The sequence below is a fragment of the Capra hircus genome, chromosome 16 (genome assembly GCF_001704415.2).
Source record: "Capra hircus breed San Clemente chromosome 16, ASM170441v1, whole genome shotgun sequence".
Taxonomy (NCBI): Eukaryota; Metazoa; Chordata; class Mammalia; order Artiodactyla; family Bovidae; genus Capra; species Capra hircus.
Window position 1 is genome coordinate 54,523,318 of NC_030823.1, and position 20,678 is coordinate 54,543,995.

The 20,678-nt window shown below is 38.4% G+C and overlaps 1 protein-coding gene across 2 annotated transcripts in view; it reads left to right on the plus strand.

Annotated features, from left to right (window-relative positions):
- Positions 1–20,678, plus strand: part of RABGAP1L (RAB GTPase activating protein 1 like) — a 719,827-nt gene that overhangs the window by 515,894 nt on the left and 183,255 nt on the right. For both annotated transcript variants that reach the window (XM_018060617.1, XM_018060618.1), the window contains exon 18: positions 587–628. In XM_018060617.1, coding sequence (XP_017916106.1) covers positions 587–628 — 42 coding nt within the window. The remainder of the gene's footprint in view (positions 1–586; positions 629–20,678) is intronic.

Sequence of the window (20,678 nt, forward strand, 5' to 3'; positions counted from 1 at the left end):
TTTTCTTTCTGGCTTATTTCACTCTGTATAATCGGCTCCAGTTTCATCCATCTCATCAGAACTGATTCAAATGACCCAGAGAGATGTTATGGGGAGGGAGGTGGGAGGGGGGTTCATGTTTGGGAACGCATGTAAGAATTAAAGATTTTAAAATTAAAAAAAAAAAAAAAGAATGATAGAACAACAAAGCCATAGTGGAATACAATTTCTGTGTATTATTAAAATTAGTTTAATATTAACTAGATTGTTTTAAAAGAATATGCTGGTTGTATTCCCCAGGACAACAATTAAGAAAATAACCTAAAAAACAAGAGAATTAAGAAGCTGTGTTATGGGGAGGGAGGTGGGAGGGGGACTCAGTATTGGGAACACGTGTACACCCGTGGTGGATTCATGTTGATGTATGGCAAAACCAATACAGTATTGTAAAGTAAAATAAAGTAAAATTTTAAAAGAAAAAAAAATTATTATTATTGTATGTGGAAATGAAAACAATCAGATTTTATTAATGATATGTGGAGGTCTTGGGAAAATAACAAAATGGTAATAGATGTGATTATTGATTTTGACTCTCTTTCTGTTTCAGGGTTTGAACATTATCTTTCATGTAGCCTTGGCTCTCCTAAAGGTAAGTCCGTTTTTATGTTTAACCAAACTATCTTATCTCTCTGCCCTTGGAACTGAGCATCATTCAGTTTATAACCTTTGACTCATTCTAGATTCTTGAACACAAAAAACAACTTCTCTGAGGAACTCTGCTCTTCTCTCCTTCTCCCATCTTTTGTTGCTGTGTATTTTAAGTTTGATTTTCTTATAATCTATTTAATCTTGCTATCATAACACTCTTTTCAGTAGCATGTAAAAATATTTCCATTCATTCTAGTTGGATGATATGAGAAAAAGTTAAAATCTGTTCTCTGTCAAAATGATGCCAGCTTTTTTCTTAAAATACTTCTTACCATAATAACATCTCTAAAGGTAGCTAAACATATAATTGAATTATTAGAAAGCTTCTGTAATATGCTGACTAAAAAAGAAACTGCTACTTGCAATTTGCAGTTCTTTCTCTGATAGCTAGAAATTTATATGACATGTCAGAATTCAATTATAATTACCTCTTTGGATTTTATATCAACATATCAATGCAACTTCAAAAGTGTGGTAACAGCAAGACATTTGCTGCAGAGTTGATGAAAATAACCTGATTGGTTTTTGTCCTTTGGTTAAAAATGAAGTTCTATTTTTGAAAGTGAAAATTGCCTTGTTTATAAAAAGATGCACGCTCACCCTTTTCCGAGTAAGTGAAAGTGAAGTTGCTCAGTGGTGTCCGACTCTTTGCGACCCCATGGACTGTAGCCTACCAGGCTCCTCCCTCCAAGGGATTCTCCAGGCAAGAGTACTGGAGTGGGTTGCTGTTTCCTTCTCCAGGGTATCTTCCTGACCCAGGGATCAAACCCGGGTCTCCTGAATTCCAGGCAGACTCTTTAACCTCTGAGCCACCAATCAGTGCTTTACAATTTTCCTAGTAAAATGTAGTTGTTAAAATTGCAGACACCAGACTCAGATAGATTTGGTTCTAATTTCAGCTCTAGTGTATGACCTTAGGCAAATTACTCATAGTGCTCAGACCCTGAGTTTTGAGATAATAATGAAAACTAATTCATAGGATTGCTAAATAATAGGATCTGTAAAATCCCTTAACATAATGGAAAGTTGTGTTGCCTAATAAATGGTAGCTGTCATTATTGTGATCACTGTTATATTCATGAAGTTACTCAGAATTTGTTACTAGATTCCCCATAAATCTTCCACATTTCCCCAAAGATCATAACTTGAAGCTTCAGAGAACCTCTTGATACTTTAGGAGAGCTTTTCTGCTTAACCATTAAAAACTTTTATCCAAAGCAGAGGCATCACATTACATGGGCCTTATATAACTCAAGACATGGGCTACTGCTCCTGATCTCTTATTCTGTTAAAATGTACATACAGTGTACTTCATATTTTTCATTTTGAGTTTAGATATGAACAATTCATTTGACAAAGTTACTTTAGGAGTTCTTGTTTGAATTTTGGAGCTGACCTCACATAGAATCCATACACATAAGCTGTACCTAAGTGTACTTAACTGATCTGACTGCTCCCGCCTAGAAAAAGAATACCCCAAAACACATTAGACAGTGATTAATTTTTAGCTCTTAAAAGAATGTAAACTTGTTTATATAAAAATAATAAACTTAGGGATAGTAAAAAGTGCTTATGAACCTAGCCTAACCAATTTTCATTATAGCTGCAGAGGGATTTCTCTCTATTTCTTATGATGAGGGGAATAAGAAAGGTAAGTAACATTACTTGAGCACTTACTTAACATTACTTGAGCACTCAATGCTAACACTTGAGCATTGAGTGTTAGCATAGATCATCTCATTAGCATGTATTAAATATCCAGATGTTATTTGTAGGAGAACCATAAACTGTATCAGAGAAAACTATTTAATAATTCTCTCCCCCAGATGATAATTGATAGAACCAAGGCCCCAGATTGTTTGAAATCTTTTGACTTAGCAAAGGTAAAGCTGAATTAAAAACATTTTTAAATAACATAAAGATAGGTGAGTGTCTCTGTTGTTCAGTATGGTTTATAACATCTGTTTTCTGAATGGGAGCTATTTCCTTTTGGGTTAGAAACAGTCTATCAGGTGGCTAGAAAGCTACTCAGCTAAAAGAATGATTCCTTATAGTAGCATCATTAAATTATTTAGGCTGTTGGCAGAATCCATTAGGTAGGCTAGGTATATTCCTAAAAATCTAATTTAATGATTATATGATGCATTCAGTAGTCATAGCATAGTACATTATAATAGATGGGAGATGATCAGTGAGAATTAATCTGAGTGACTTCATGTTGGCAGAGAAAACTTCTAATCAGAATAGATTCTTTGCTTTCTGACAAGGATTAAAAGTAAATGACAGAACGTTCCCCTCCACCCTGACCACAAGCATATAAACGTTACAGAGCTAAAGCCCATTTATAACCCTACCTTAGAGGAAACCATAATAAAAATTGGGTATAAAATCTTTCTCCCATGCTTTAGTCTATTGAATATGTAAGCATGCATTACCTACAGACATACACTCATATACATATACATGTGTATATAAATAAATATGTTTTAATATGGGTTTGAGGCTTACAGATAAGATGATGGGGAGGTAGTAAGTAAATCTTGAAGTACACTGTGAAAGGATGAACATATATTTATTTTCTTTTAAAAATGCTGTTGAACAAGACTTTTAATATAATAATATAAATATCCTTCTGTGTTATAATACACATGTAGTGGTTAAAAGCATGGGGTCAGACTGGTTGAGTTTAAATCCCAAAACTACAGTCACCCAGGAGCTATTATTACGCATAGAACTTCCTTAGCCTTTTAAATGACTGCTTATTTTTCTATTGTATATATCATAATTTATTTAACCAATTTTATATTTAACTTTTATGGACGTTAAAATTGTTTTTAGACTTCCCTGTTAAACAGAACTGTAAGAAACATCCTTAAATTCCATCTTTGCATACTTACGGTATCTTCAGAATAAATTCCTAAGAATGTAATTGTTGGTCAAACTGTAATCACATTTTAATTTTTCATCCATATTGCAAAACTGCTTTCTGTTAGCAGCCATACTCTTGAAAAATCAGAATTTCTAGATACGTACCTTTATAGATCCTTAAAGCAGGCAGAAAAACAAAGCAACTTAAAAAGTAATTATTATAATAATTGTTGTTGTAAACAAACGAAATGCCTCAGTTTTGAAGATTCCAATGTTATGTACTTTTGTTTGGAAATATCCGGGATGTTTTTAGGGAAGTCTGTTGATTCTGGTTAAATTTTAGAAGACTGAGTCTTGTCTTGGAGGGGCTGTGTGTATTACGTAAAAGTTATTAAGTGTATCTTTTATATTACTGGCTTCCAGTGGTCTCTACTATGGTATGTTTCCTTACCATGCTATTGTAGCTTTTTTGATCAAGTCATTAATGAAATCTAGTTGACATCTTTTCTATTTTTTATCTAACTTGATCTCTCAATAGTTCTCAAAACAGCATTAGCATAGTACTTGCTTTTCTTGCTACTCTTCTTCTGCCTCCTGGGAACAGAGCCCATCTTCAACAGTTTATCCAGTGATCTTAGGTAACTTACTGGCTTCCTTGGTGGCTCAGATGGCAAAGAATCCACGTGCAATGCAGGAGACCCAGGTTCAATCCCTGGGTTGGGAAGATCCCCTGGAGAAGGAAATGGCAACCCACTCCAGTATCCTTGCCTGGAGAATTCCATGGACAGAGGAGCCTGACAGGCTATACAGTCCATGGGGTCATGAAGAGTCAGATATAACTGAGCAACTAATAGTAATATTTAGGTAACTTACATTTTTCTCTATCTCTAAAATGGGGATATTAGTAACACCCATCATATAGGATTGTTATTAGAGTCTAATGAGTTTATATAAGATTGGTGTCTATAACTTAGTAAGTACTATAGTACATCTATGTGCTATTATTACACATAGAAATTCTCCTCTCTCTACCCCTTGGTAAAGAATCCGCCTGCAATGCAGGAGACATGGAGACGTGGGTTCTAGCCCTGGGTTGGGAAGATCCTCTGACAGAGAAAATGGCAACCTGCTCCAGTAAACTTGCCTGGAAAATTCCATGGACAGAGTAGCCTGGCAGGCTACAGTCTGTGGGGTTGCAAAACAGTTGGCCGTGACTGAGTGACTAAACAACAACAATTGACTTACTGTCATTTTGTTAGTTTTTTCAGGTCATTTTTGTAGCTCCTCTCTGTTCTTTTCTTCTCTTTCTCTTTTCCCTTGATTTTTTTGGTGATTTTCTTTAGTATTAGATTTTTTTCTCATTTTCTTCTGTGTATTTATTAATAATATAAGTTTTTTCTTTGTGCTTACTATGAGGTTTACATACAACATCCTATATATGTATACTCTGCATCTGTCTTACATTTTTAATGACACATTTTATACCTTTTTAGTTTACTATGTATATCTTAATTATTGTACTTTAATTTTATTTACTAATTTTGTCTCAGCCTTCGTATATGCTATCTAAGTGACTGATCACTACCTTTAGTATTTATTTGCCTTTAGATTGATTTTTAATTTTATATGTTCTCATTATTAATTAGCATTTTTTAAGTTTAGAGAGGTCCCTTTAACATCTCTAATCTGGAAAACTCATAATATCTCTTTAATTCTGAATGGCAACTTTGCCAGTAGAGAATTCTTGGTTGCAGGTTGTTGGTGGGTGTGTGTGTGTGTTTGTTTTTTTCCCAGTGTTTTTAATATGTTATGTCACTCCGTTATGGCATGTAAAATTTCTGAGGAAAAAAGTCTACTGATGGCCTTATGGGGTTTTCCTTAAGAAATTAATGGCTTGTCTCATGCTGATTTTAAGAGTCTCTGTTTATCCTTAACTTTTACCATTTTCACCGTAATGTGTCTCAGTGTGTTTCTCTTTGGACTCATCCTGTTTAGAACTCTCAGGGCTTCCTGAGTCTAGATGACTGTTTCCTTCCCCAGATTAGAGAAGTTTTCAGCCATTATTTCATCAAATAATCCTTCGGGCTTATTCTTCCTTCTCATGTGACTGTTATTCCACTTGATCTTGTACCCAGAGGCCCCTAACATTTACTCACCTCTTTTAATTCTTTTTTTATTTTGCTGTTCTGTGGGGTGTTTTCCATTGCTCTTTTAGCTCAGTGATTTGTGCTTAGGTTTATTTCATCTGTTCTGCTGTTGAACCCTTTTAGTGTGTTTTTCAGTTGACTGTAATTTCTGTTTGAGTCTTTCTTATGTGTTCTATTTCTTTGTTTAATTCTCTCTGTGTTCTTCCATTCTCCTCCCAAGATCATTGAGCATCTTTAAGATTGTTATTTTGAACTCTTTATCAGGTAGCTTGCTTATCTCCATTTCATTAAGGTCTTTTTCTTCTGGAGGTTTGCCACATTCTTTGGTCTGGAACACAGTCCTCCATCTCCTCATTTTGCCTGTCTAACTGTGTTTGTCTGTATGTACAGGTAAAATGGCTGTCTCCCTCAGTCTTGAAAGAGTGGTGTTGGGAAGGAGATGTTCCCTGTGGCCTAGAAACGCAGTCTCCCGTGGTCACTAGAGCCAGGCCTTCTGTGGGGATCTGTCATGAGGGCTGCATGCACCCACTGCTTATGAAAAGGCTGAGATGCAGTGAGGGGAGAATGGAACTCTAGGCGCTCATCTGCTCAATTGTGGCCCATCTGCTGACAGGGAGAATGGGGCTCAGGGCACTGGCCAGGCTTAGTTTCTGCTGGACTGCCGTGTAGGGAGGGCAGGACCCAGGGTGCTCACCTGTCCCAGCTCTGTGTGAAGTGGGAAGGGTTAAGAGCACTCACCCGACCATGTTGTGACTCATTTGCTGTGTGAGGAGGATAAGGCTTAGGGTGCTTGTCCAACCCAGTTGCAGCTCCATCGCTGCTCTGCTCAGGTGGGGCTTGGGAAACTCTACCATTCTGGTTGTGGCTCAGCCTCTGCAAAGGTTGGGTGCTGCTCAGGGCACTTAGCTACACCAGCTATGACCTAGATGCTTCATGGGGAGGACGGGGCTCAGTACAACACTCTAGTACAACATTAAATAAAAGTGGAAAGAGCCCATATCTTTGTCTTATTCTTGATCTCATTTACCTTCTTTCAGAAGACTTTTATTACTTGCATCTCCATTTCTGTAGAATGATAAATTGATTGCAAAAAATCAGAATCACTATGCATAAGGAACAGTAAAACTCTTCCCCTTATTCTGAGAAAAACATCATTTTACTCATACATGTGAATTTTTTATTTGTCATCACTGTGATTCAGAGTAGATTTACAGGAAACCCTAGCACTTTTTTTTTCAGCTATATTGAAATATAGTTGATTTTGAGGGCAGATTTTACTATTTTTTTTTAAAGTATCTTTGTGTACATCTCTGGGTTTATGTAATCTACTTGCTTAATTGAAATTTTTTTCTCTCAGAGATTGTTCATTTGTCCCTGCTTCTGTTTACTTCAGTGTTCAACTTTTAGAAAGAAATATTTCACATTACATGAGAAATAGAAAATATATTTGTGTTACAATACTTTTTTTTTCCAGTTTAGCTTATGTGATTCTGATTTGGATCTCAGACAGAATCCACATGCTGAACTGAAACATCTCTTTCTTTAACCAAACTTCTCTCATGTCAGTAGCCTGCTGCAGTAAGCCTGATTTTTGTATCATGGAATCATCTTTCCAGAAATCTGTCTGGTATTTCATAGGAGAAATAATCTTTTATATTTCATATTTGGCCTCCTTCTAAACCTTCCAGGTTACCCTGCTGTCAGTAGGCTGGGAACTCTCTAATAAGCCATGTCCTATGTGTCTCAACCTGCTTCCTTATCCAGTACCCTTCTACAGCTAAAATAACCTCTTCCTATACCATTTTAGGACATCCTTGTTTTCTCACCTGTAATAACCTGTCATTTTGTAATCTTCCACTTGTTACCTACCAACTCATCTACCATTCCCTCTGGGAATGGACCCAGTAAAACACATTGTATACTAATAACATTTGTTCATTTATGTGTTCATTCAGCAAATGACTTTTGAACACCTGTTGTGAGCCAGACACTGTGCTTAATGATATGGATACAACAGTGGACACACAGTCCCTTTCCTTAGGTTGTTTGAAGTAGTGTCTGACAATCCTCTTAATGTACAGAAGCAAATCTCTTTTTCTTGCCTTTCCTTCTCCTCCTTCAAAGAAAAAAAAAAAAACCTTCCCACCAATTTTCAGTAAGAGACTATCCCAATTTATTTTAGCTATATCACAGTATTGTGAGTCCCTTCAGCAATAGATCACTGATTCAATGGACATGAATGTGGGTGAACTTCTGGAGATGGTGAGAGACAAGGAGGCCTGGTGTGCTGTAGTCCATGAAGTTGCAAAGAGTCAGATGCGACTTAGCGACTGAACAACAACAATAGAACTCAAAGTGATTGTTAGTCATTAGTGTACTTTGGAACCACCTAAATCCCAAGTGATTTGTTTAAATTGAACATTTCCAAATCCTTCCTCTCAGCCATCCCCCTACCCTCTAGATCTGATGCAGGCAGTTCCAGAACCAGGAGGGTAAGAAGTACACGCGTGCTTAGTCGCTTCAGTCGTGTCCGACTCTCTGCGACCCCATGGACCACGGCCTGCCAGACACTTGAGTTATTAATGTACGGAGCAAAGATCCTCAGTCTTAACTCTACGTTAGAATCTCCTGTAACTAGAGTCCGCTTTAAACATTTTCTGATTCTGAGTTGTATAGAACAGTTTCATTTGAACATCAAGGGACACCAAGCATCAGTATTTTTAAAAACTCCCCTGGTGACCCCAGTGTGGTGCTAAGCATCTACTACACTGTGGTCAAACATTCAAAATTAAATTATCTAAAAGTGATAGTGAGGGAACTTGAAGAAAAGAAAACACATGTGCAATTAGAGGAAACATTCACAGTCACACTTAGAAAATGGATGGTCCTTCTTTTCATTGTTAGCAGTTGCTAATATGTCTGTTTTGTCTCCATGCTCCTCCGTTGCAATGCCCATCTGTAGGACTGTAGCATCTGCTCAGTGGGGCTGTGAGAATTACTGGTAGGTTCCTGAGGAGTATATTATAGGAGAGCCTTTAAAAAGGAGACAAAAGAAGTACCCGGGTTGAGGTGTGGATTGTGCTTCAGCTAATTCACGTTGGATCATCAAGGTTGTTGCTTGAACCATAAAAGCTAATTTATAAAGCAAAGCTCATCTACTGTTAGTATCTTCAAATCAAGAAAAGAATCTTAATAGAGAACCCCAAGAGTCTAAAGTTTGGCCTTGTTCATGTATCTGGAGAAAACCATAATTTGAAAAAAATTTACATGCACCCCAATGTTCATTTCAGCACTATTTATTATACAAATAGCCAAATATGTTATACAGATATACAGTAGTCAAACATGGAAGCAACCTAAGTGTTCATTGACAGATGAATGGATGAAGAAAATGTACAATATATGTATATATACAGAATATATATATATATATACACACACATACACATAATGGACTATTGCTCAGCCATAAAAAGAAAAAAATAATACCACTTGTAGCAATATGGATGGATCTAGAGATACATACTAAGTGAAGTAAGACAGAGAAAAAGAGCCTCTTGATGAAAGTGAAAGGGGAGAGTGAAAGCTCAACCTTCAGAAAACTAAGATCATGGAATCTGGTCCTATCACTTCATGGCAAATAGATGGGGAAACAATGGAAACAGTGACAGACTTTATTTTCGTGGGCTCCAAGATCACTGCAGATGGTGACTGCAGCCATGAAATTAAAAGACACTTGCTCCTTGGAGGAAAAGCTATGACCAACCTAGATAGCATATTAAAAAGCACAGACATTACTTTGCCAACAAAGGGCCATCTAGTCACAGCTATGTTTTTCCAGTAGTTATGTATGGATGTGAGAGTTGGACTATAAAGAAACCTGAGCGCCAAAGAGTTGATGCTTTTGAACTGTGGTTGTGGAGAAGACTCTTGAGAGTCCCTTGGACTGCAAGGAGATCCAACCAGTCAATCCTAAAGGAAATCAGTCCTGGATATTCATTGGAAGGACTGATGTTGAAGCTGAAACTCCAATACTTTGGCCACCTGATGCGAAGAACTGACTCATTGGTAAAGACCCTGATGCTCGGAAAGATTGAATGCAGGAGAAGGGGATGACAGAGGATAAGATGGTTGAATGGCATCACCAACTCTATGGACATGAGTTTGAGCAAGCTTCAGGAGTTGGCGCTGGTCAGGAAAGCCTGGCATGCTGCAGTCTGTGGGGTCTCAAAGAGTCAGACACAACTGAGCGACTGAACTGAACTGAATTTACATGTGAAATGAAAAAAAAAATAGACTCACAGATGTAGAAAATAAACTTATGGTTACCAAAGAGGAAATGGGGGAGGCATAGAGATAAATTAGGAGTTTGGGATTAAAATATGCACACTACTATATATAAAGCTACTATATATAAAATAGATAAACACCAGGGACCTACTGTATAGGGAACTATACTCAATATCTTGTAATAATATATAATGGAAGAGAATGTTAAAAAAGAATACATACATATATATATGCTTAACTGAATCATCTTGCTATATACATGAAAACTAACACAACATTGTAAGTCAATTATATTTTAATAAAAATTTACAAAATAGAAACACAAATTACCAGTAAACATTTTTTTAAAAGTACCCGAGAACTCTCTGATGTAACCCATAAATAAAGTAGGGCCTTGTTTATTTGAAAGTAAAAAGGTCAGTTTTTATTCAGCACTGTGCTGGCTGGTTAAGTATTCCTTTGACCTTTCAAAATGCAATTCCCCTTTCCTTTCTGTTGACACCAGAAAGAAGGATCAATTCATATTCCAGAGGCTCTCTCCCTACAAGACCATATTTGAATACCACACAGGGTTAGAAAACATGAAGTGAAGAGCAAAACAACTTGAAAATAGAAAATGGATTTTAGTTCTGTCTAGTCTTTGGTTTACCAACTTGGATTAAAATAAAAATTGTTTCTGAGCTTGAAGTTGGTGACCTAATGAAGGACTGAAACTAAGGCTGTAGTTTCTGCTGTGGTTATTTAGGTTACAAAATTAGAAGATAAAGACCTGAAGTAATGGGTTTGCAAAGGTTTTTACACCTTTAGTTAATTAGTTTTGTAACTTTCATGAAGGAATGCCTGTTGCCCTCTAGGTGGCAGCAAAACACTGCTCCTTTTGAAATAGAAACTTAGTAGAACTGAACTGACTTGCAATTTGGTGACATTGCTATTCCTTTGTATTGGTTTCCCTTTCCAACATTATTTGTTGTGTGAGGGTAGAGTTTGTTTTTAGTTTTTTCTGTACTGTATTTCATTTTGCAGGTAGATTGGTTTAGTATGCTATCCAATGAATGCTAAAACTGCTAACAAACACAAACTTGGGCTTCTAACTAGTGCAAGATACTCAAGGAATTTTAAAGTTTTAGAGTTATATAAATAGTACCTTTAATGGATGAGGGATTTATATCAGAAAAAATATATCATCATCAGTCAGTTCAGTTCAGTTCAGTTCAGTCGCTCAGTCGTGTCCGACTCTGTGACCCCATGAATCACAGCACCCCAGGCCACCTGTCCATCACCAACTCCCAGAGTTCACTCAGACTCACGTCCATAGAGTTGGTGATGCCATCCAGCCATCTCATCTTCTGTCATCCCCTTCTCTTCCTGCCCCCAATCCCTCCCATAATCAGGGTCTTTCCAATGAGTTAGCTTTTCGCATCAGGTGGCCAAAGTATTGGAGTTTCAGCTTCAGCATCAGTCCTTCCAATGAACACCCAGGACCGATATCCTTTAGAATGGACTGGTTGCATCTCCTTGCAGTCCAAGGGACTCTCAAGAGTCTTCTCAAACACCACAGTTCAAAAGCATCAATTCTTTGGCGCTCAGCTTTCTTCACAGTCCAACTCTTACATCCATATATGACCACTGGAAAAAACATAGCCTTGACTAGACGGACCTTAGTTGGCAAAGTAATGTCTCTGCTTTTGAATATACTATCTAGGTTGCTCAAAACTTTTCTTCCAAGGAGTAAGCGTCTTTTAATTTCATGGCTGCAATCACCATCTGCAGTGATTTTGGAGCCCAAAACAATAAAGTCTGACACTGTTTCTACTGTTTCCCCATCTATTTCCCATGAAGTGATGGGACCAAATGCCATGATCTTCGTTTTCTGAATGTTGAGCTTTAAGCCAACTTTTTCACTCTCCTCTTTCACTTTCATCAAGAGGCGTTTAAGTTCCTCTTCACTTCCTGCCATAATGGTGGTGTCATCTGCATATCTGAGGTTATTGATATTTCTCCTGGCAGTCTTGATTCCAGCTTGTGTTTCTTCCAGCCCAGTGTTTCTCATGATATACTCTGCATAGAAGTTAAATAAGCCGGGTGACAATATACAGCCTTGATGTACTCCTTTTCCTATTTGGAACCAGTCTGTCGTTCCATGTCCAGTTCTAACTGTTGCTTCCTGACCTGCATATAGGTTTCTCAAGAGGCAAGGTCAAGTGGTCTGGTATTCCCATCTCTTTCAGACTTTGTCACAGTTTGTTGTGATCCACACAGCCAAAGGCTTTGGCATAGTCAATAAAGCAGAAAGAGATATTTTTCTGGAACTCTCTTGCTTTTTCCATGATCCAGCGAATGTTGGCAGTTTGATCTCTGGTTCCTCGGCCTTTTCTAAAACTAGCTTGAACATCTGGAAGTTCACGGTTCACGTATTGCTGAAGCCTGGCTTGGAGAATTTTGAGCATTACTTTACTAGTGTGTGAGATGAGTGCAATTGTGCAGTAGTTTGAGCCTTCTTTGGCATTGCCTTTCTTCGGGATTGGAATGAAAACTGACCTTTTCCAGTCCTGTGGCCACTGCTGAGTTTTCCACATTTGCTGCCATATTGAGGGCTGCACTTTCACAGCATCATCTTTCAGGATTTGAAACAGCTCAACTGGAATTCCATCACCTCCACTAGCTTTGTTCATAGTGATACTTTCTAAGGCCCACTTGACTTCCCATTCCAGGATGTCTGGCTCTGGGTGAGTGATCACACCATCGTGATTATCTTGGTTGTGAAGATCTTTTTTGTACAGTTCTTCTGTGTATTCCTGACACCTCTTCTTAGTATCTTCTGCTTTTGTTAGGTCCATACCTTTTCTGTCCTTTATCGAGCCCATCTTTGCATGAAATGTTCCCTTGGTATCTCTACTTTTCTTGAAGAGATCTCTAGTCTTTCCCATTCTATTGTTTTCCTCTGTTTCTTTGCATTGATCACTGAGGAAGGCTCTCTTATCTCTCCTTGCTATTCTTTGGAACTCTGCATTCAGATGCTTATATCTTTCCTTTTCTCCTTTGCTTTTCTCTTCTCTTCTTTTCACAGCTATTTGTAAGGCCTCCTCAGACAGCCATTTTGCTTTTTTGCATTTCTTTTCCATGGGGATGGTCTTGATCCATGTCTCCTATAAAATGTAGTACTATTTATATATTGTGTAGCACAGCAAATTTCTCGAGGTGATTTCTCATATTTCTCATGAGACAGTCCAAACTGCCAGGGAGGGAGGATAATTGATTAAACATGCTAGATTCCAAGTTGTCAGTAATTAATATGATCTTGTTGTATCCTAGGAAATATGGAGTCACTTGACAGAAGTGAAGAACAATAAAATTCCGTGTCCTTCTATGAGTACTTTTAGCACACTCAAGCCTTCTTTTCTTTTATTTAATAAAAGGATCCCTCTCCGTCTTCATCCTCTGCTGTGCTTCTGCCTTAAACAAAGGTGTGTTCTGCGTTTATTCCAAAGCTACCTTGCCGTTTGCAGTCTTAATGCCAGCTTTCCTGTCTCCTTTTGGAGAAGCTGTGGTGCTTGGTTAGGTCACCTATCCAACGGACACTCAGTGAGTGCCTACTGTTGGCAGGTCCAGGTCAGGTGGAGCATCCAGAGATGACAGTGTGTGTCCTCCGGTTGTCCTAAGTCTAATGAAGATGGCAGATGAATAGACCGTCATCATTCAGCATGATTGTCCTGGGGTTTTAAAGGGGAGTTTCAGGAGCCTAAAGGCAGGGCTCCATGTTCGCTCCAGGGGAACCAGGAAAGATTTTCCAAAGATGGCTGAATTTTGAGGCGAGCATTTTAGGCAGCATGAGCAGCGTGTAAAAGAGGCATGAGGAGGAAGGGCTGAGGCAGGTTCTTTGCTCTGGTGCATTTGAGGGTGATGCATGGGATGAGGTTCTGAAGGGCTTTGATTACATTTCTGCCATCCATTTAATGTGGGTCTTAATCAAATCATCTAATCTTCTAACACTTGATTTCCTTATTTACAGGTAAAGGGATAAGAAAATATTGTTTCTAAGGCTCTAAATTTTGTCTTGCTGACTGCTAATCTTTGCTATATGTATATATACATGTGTGCATGTATGTATAAGTGAATGTGTCTGTACCCATATCTATGTATATACATATACAACCACTGTGTATGCTATACACAATCATCTCAGTCCTTTAGTGAATAGATAGGAATTATTACCACATTTGTTGTTTAACTCTTTGACTGAAGTTGATTTGTCTCTCTTAAAAAAAGAGTTTTGAGGGCAATATAATAAAGTTAGATGCAAAAGAATAATAATAATAATAATTCCTATTATAATTAGGAATGATTACCAACAAATTGTTTATAATCTTACTTAAAAGTCCCTTTTAGCAGCATCCTTGAATGTGAACAATTCATTTGTACTAAACCAGTGAAATGTCACTGTATTCATGTGTAAATGTGAAGGTGTATGTTTAGTGCATCAGTTCAGTTCAGCCATTCAGTCATGTCTGACTCTTTGTGACTCCATGAACTGTAGCACACCAGGCCTCCCTGTCCATCACCAATTCCCAGAGCCTACCCAAACTCATGTCCATTGAGTCGGTGATGCCATCCAACCATCTCATCCTCTGTTGTCCCCTTCTCCTGCCCTCAATCTTTCCCAGCATCAGGTTCTTTTCAAATGAGTCAGGATACACCTCTGTATTTCCATTATTCTTACCAGGTGTTTCCGGACACCCAAGTAAAATGTTGGATCCATATTTTAACAAGTCTAATGACTGTCATCTGATATTCTCTAATTGTACATTTATCATTTATGATGAACTCTCTTAAATTCACTTTAAAACTAAATAATAAAATTAATTGTTACACATTTATTATTTGTAAAGCACTTAAAATATACCTGATGCTATACTTTTAAACTAATCTTTATGACCTTTAATTTTTTTTCTTTTTAAAAAAATAATTTTGTTTATTTATCTTTGGCTGCGCTGGGTCTTCATTGCTGCACAGGCTTTTTTCTAGTTTTGCCGAGTGGGAGCTGCTCTGGTCGTAGCACGTGGGCTTCTCACCGCGGTGGCCTCGCTTATTGCTGAGCACAGGACCTAGGGCATGCGGGCTCCAGGAGCTGTGGCGCGTGGGCTCCACAGTTGCGGTTCCCAGGCTCTAGAGCTCAGGCTCAGTAGTTGTGGTGCACGGGCTTAGTTGCTCTGTGGCGTGTGGGCTCCGCAGTTGCAGTTCCCAGGCTCTAGGGCACAGGCTCAGTAGTTGTGGTGCACGGGCTTAGTTGCTCTTTGGCACGTGGGATCTTTTCAGACCAGGGATCAAACCTGTGTCTCCTGCATTGGCAGGCAGATTCTTTATCATTGAGCCACCAGGGAAGCCCAATTTCTTTTCTTTCTTAAAAAATTGTAGTAAAATATACATAACATAAAGTTGGCCGCTTGTACTGTTCTAAGCTTGTAGGTCAGTGACGTTCACATATTCACACTGTTGTATAGTCGTCATTAGTGTCCATTTCCAGAGCTTTCTCATCTTCCCAAGTTGTAACTCTGAGCCCATTAAATAATTACTCCCTATTTCTCCCTGCCCCAATCAGCTAGCAGCCACCAATCTACTGTTTCTCTACAAATGTGGCTACTTTAGGTACCCCATATAAGTAGAATTATACAGTATATGTCTTCTTGTTACTGGCTTATTTCACTTATCATAATGTATAACCTTTCATTTCAGTAGTGATCTTACAAAGATTGTTGAGTCCATATCCTCATTTACAGATGTGGAAACAAAGGCTTTGAGAAACTGAATAACTTGGCTCAAGTTTTTCCTTTAGGTGAATGACACACCAGCCTCAGAACTGGGCCTGTCTTAAACTATTGAATTAATTCTTAATCATTAAACTATAGATGTGTAGGTATTTTACACTTTACAGTTACCCTTTGAAGAAGAGATTATCACTCCCATTTGATACTCAATCCCAGAGCTCCCACCCCAAATTCCATGCTTTTTCACATTGCATAGCAAGGGATTCTTTAATTGTAGTAAAATCAACTTTCGTTTCTCAAATCTATGCTGACATTGTACTATGAATAAAAAAGTTTTCTATCCATATTGTTTGAAGACTAAGTAGGGTTGGAAGAGTTTTCCTTGACCCTCATAGAATCCATGCCTGGATCTGAATACTAAATTGACAAAGACAGACTACCAGAAGAAAGCTTACAAATTTATTTAATATGTTTTACATGACATAGGAGCCTTCAAAAGAAAGTGAAGACCTGAAGAACCAGTTAAACTCGAGTGTTTTCATGCTAGGTTTCATGAAAAGTGAACAGTTATGAAGAAGTATGATTAACTGAGAAAAATATTATAAGGCCTGTTTGTCTGAATTCTTTGCAGCATCTTTCTCTCTGGGAAGGATGTTTTTCCTTCCAGGTATAGAAGGATACCTCTCACATGAGGGTATTATGATCTGCTTCAGAGGAGAAAGATGGGGGAAAGTCTGGGGGAGGGTGGGAAAAGGCCACTTTCTCAGACTCCTTCACCTTAAAGTATTCAGCATTCCAAGATGTCATATTTTGGGGTAGTGTGTTTTGAACTCCTTCAACTGCATGTTTAGAGATAGTCATCCCAATTTTGAAATGTCACTGGTTAAATAGGACAGAAACAGAGCCAGGGAAACTAGGAGAAATTGTTATGTCAACAAATAATTGAATTTAGGCTAATGAAAACCAACTAGCTATCAAGAATGATCATGAGGGCTTCCTTGGTTGTTGAGTGGTTAAGAATCCACCTTCCAGTGTAAGGAATGCGGGTTTGATTCCTGGTCGGGGGACTGAGGTCCCACATGCTGCAGCTAAACCTGCTAGCCGCAACTAGAGAGCTTGCATGCCACAACAAAGGCCCAGCACAGCCATATAAATAAATTTTTTTTTTTTTAAAGAATGGTCATGAAATTAAAATATTCTTTGCTATTGACTGGCTAGAATAATATTTGATTCCTAAACTCAGCCTATCCATTTCTTCTTTCATGGCCATTAAGATGTATAGAGTCATCCCTGAATGCTGTTTAATGCCCTACGCAAACTCTGTTTCACTCTGACCAATCATTGTGTGTGGGCTGGTCATAGGGAGATACTATCAAGCGATTTTGTGAGAGGATGTCACTGCCCAATAAGTTTTTATGACCCTTTTTATCTGCAAGAGTTGCTGGCATTGCTTTTCAGCATGAAATAGACTAATTTTGTTCATTAAGGTGCTGACAAGGGTTGATGACTCACTGTGGAAGTCGATAGATATTATCACAATAGGAGAATCAGTCAGAGGAGATTCAACTGAAGCATATAAAAATTTGATACTTGGTTTATGCAGGTTGAGAAAAGGTTAAAATATACTTTCTTTACTGGAAATACAATCACCAAAAACTTGATAGTCTTGGTCTTTTTTCTCCTTTGCTGTTTTCCTTTGACAAAGGAAATCTGGGTTTGGCATAGCCAAAATGAATTTATAACAAAATCAGTTACTTGTGGCCTAGGTAACTTTGACTAATTAGGGTGTATGCTAAGCTGCTATTTAGAAAGCAGAAGAGCACATGGAAGAGAAACCATGAAAAATATGATGGTTTAAATAAGATAGTTTATTTCTCTCACACATATGTACCAGTCCAAAAAGAGAAAGACTAGCCCAGAAAGGTAGGCAACCCAGCTCTATAGATGACTTAGATAATGTTACAGCTCTACTGTCTCCTAGGATGTTGTTCTCATATACATGGTTAAAACTAGATCAATGCCATATCTAAGTTCCAATTCAGAGAGAGGGGGAAATTTTAAGCAAATGAAGAACAAGAATTTTTATTTTAAGCAAATAGTCAGTAATTTGAATATATTACTTTTGCTCATGTTCCAATGACAAAATGTTTGTCCATGCCACACTGAGCTGCAAGGGAACAAAGAAATACAGTCTGTACTGCAGCAGTCACGTATCCTGTTAAAGCAGTTATGTCTGTGGAAGAAGGGGGAAATGTTTTAGAGAACAGTTAACAAAGTCAATCATAGTTTGCCAGCTCTTTGGCCATTCAATATCTGTGATCACCTTTTTTCCCACACGTAGACACTCCCTCCTCCCTCCCAAGCGAGACATTCAAAGGCCCCCATTCAGTTACTTTATCTGCTCAGAGGCAAGGGTCCCTGGGTGATGCACAGTCCTGTCTGTCAGGTCTGGGATGGTTCCTCACAGTCTAGTGACAAGGTATCTTTTTCATCTCACATCCAGTGTGCAGACGTAATAGGGAAAAGTTTAAGTGCAATAAAAACTCTCATTTTGAAAAGGGAGAAATGGGAAACACTGTAATCAGTGGTCCACAGAAGCATCCAAGGTTCCCTCCTCCAGCAGTTGGAGAAGCCTTCCTGGCTGCCTGCTGGTTCTCACCTCCAACAGCCATGCCATTATCCACTGTCCTCTGTGATGACAGCTAAGTTAGTGTTCGAGAGTACACCCTCCTTGGGGATTGTACAGTTTTCAGAGGTGACCTCCTCCTTCTGGAGATTTGGAAGCTTGAGAGTTGTTTTAGTGATCAAATAAATAAGCTGCTTTTATTTAGGCCAGCCTTTTGGAAGTTAATCTCCTCAGTATTTTTGTAGGCTTTGGAATTTTTGCTTCCAGTCAGTTCATTATGAGTAAACTAATAAAAACCCAAATCTTTCTTTTAAACATAATTCTTAAGTCTTGTAGTATTTGTTTGTTTCTTTTTAGTGGTCCATCCTCATCTTACCCCATTTTATTAATGGTTTCAGGGAGGCCAGCTCTAAAACCACAAGATTAGGTGGGAAGGAAACAGCCTTCATTTGATCTTTGCCTCTTGACTGTCTCCATGTTTTGGCTGAGAAGTCTTAATGAGAGATACTTATGAAGATATATAGACCCTGTGTATCCTTCTATTGGGAGGACAGGCTAGAGTTTCCAACTGTATTTGGTCAGTTCAGTGTATACCACTTTCCATCCAGTTTCTCTAGAGTGACAGGTGGCACTTCACCAGTGAAGACAAAATGTCTCCAGACAGTACCAAATGTCCCCTGGGGACCAAAGTCACCCAAGGGTTGTGAAATGTTGCTTTATAACGTCTTAGAATCACCTTTATGAATATGGCCAAAGCAGAATTTGATCCATAGTGAAGAGAAAAACCAACTGATCAAGATGTGCCCAGATGTTATAATTAGCAGTGACATTAACATGGTAATTATGACTTTATTTCATAGGTTCAAAAAGTTAAGCAAGGAAATTGACGATATTAAAAAATAGACCCAAATTGAATTTCAAGAGATAAAAATTACTATGTTTAATAGAATTAAGAAATAGTAAATGAGATTAATGGTAAATGTGATATTATAGAAGAAAAGATTAATGAACTTAAAGACAAAACAGTTGAAACTGTAAAATTTAAAGTGAAGATGGGATTTTTAAAAAGAAAGGAATAATGAATTGTTCAGTTCAGTTCAGTCGCTCAGTCGTGTCCGACTCCTTGGCGACGCCATGAATCACAGCACGCCAGGCCTCCCTGTCCATCACCATCTCCCGGAGTTCACTCAGACTCACGTCCATCAAGTCCATGATGCCATCCAGCCATCTCATCCTCGGTCATCCTCTTCTCCTCCTGCCCCCAATCCCTCCCAGCATCAGAGTCTTTCCAATGAGCCAACTCTTCGCATGAGGTGGCCAAAGTACTGGAGTTTCAGCTTTAGCATCATTCCTTCCAAAGAAATCCCAGGGTTGATCTCCTTCAGAATGGACTAGTTGGATCTCCTTGCAGTCCAAGGGACCCTCAAGAGTCTTCTCCAACACCACAGTTCGAAACCATCAATTCTTCGGCACTCAGCCTTCTTCACAGTCCAACTCTCACATCCATACATGACCACAGGAAAAACCATAGCCTTGACTAGACGGACCTTAGTTGGCAAAGTAATGTCTCTGCTTTTGAATATACTATCTAGGTTGGTCATAACTTTTCTTACAAGGAGTAAGCATCTTTTAATCATGGCTGCAGTCACCATCTGCAGTGATTTTGGAGCCCAAAACAATAAAGTCTGACACTGTTTCTACTGTTTCCCCATCTATTTCCCATGAAGTGATGGGACCGGATGCCATGATCTTCGTTTTCTGAATGTTGAGCTTTAAGCCAACTTTTTCGCTGTCCTCTTTCACTTTCATCAAGAGGCTTTTTAGCTCCTCTTCACTTTCTGCCATAAGGGTGGTGTCGTCTACATATCTGAGGTTATTGATGTTTCTCCCGACAATCTTGATTCCAGCTGTGTTTCTTCCAGTCCAATGTTTCTCATGATGTACTCTGCATATAAGTTAAATAAGCAGGGTGACAGTATACAGCCTTGACGTACTCCTTTTCCTATAGACACCACAAAAGCCTCCTGGGTGTGTAATTGGGGTCCCTGAAGAAGAAACAAGGGAAAAGGGGCAGAAAAACATTTGAAAAAATGATGCCTGATGTTTTTCCCGAATTTGATGGAAGCTATAAAATCCACACATTCAAGTTCAGTTAAATTCCAAGCAGAAGGAACATGAAGAAAAATGCACCAAGGCATGTCATAATCAAATTGCTCAAAACCAGTGATAAAGAGAAAATCTTTAAATTGCCAAAGAAAAAAGACATAATATCTACAAAAGAACAAAGATCAATATTTA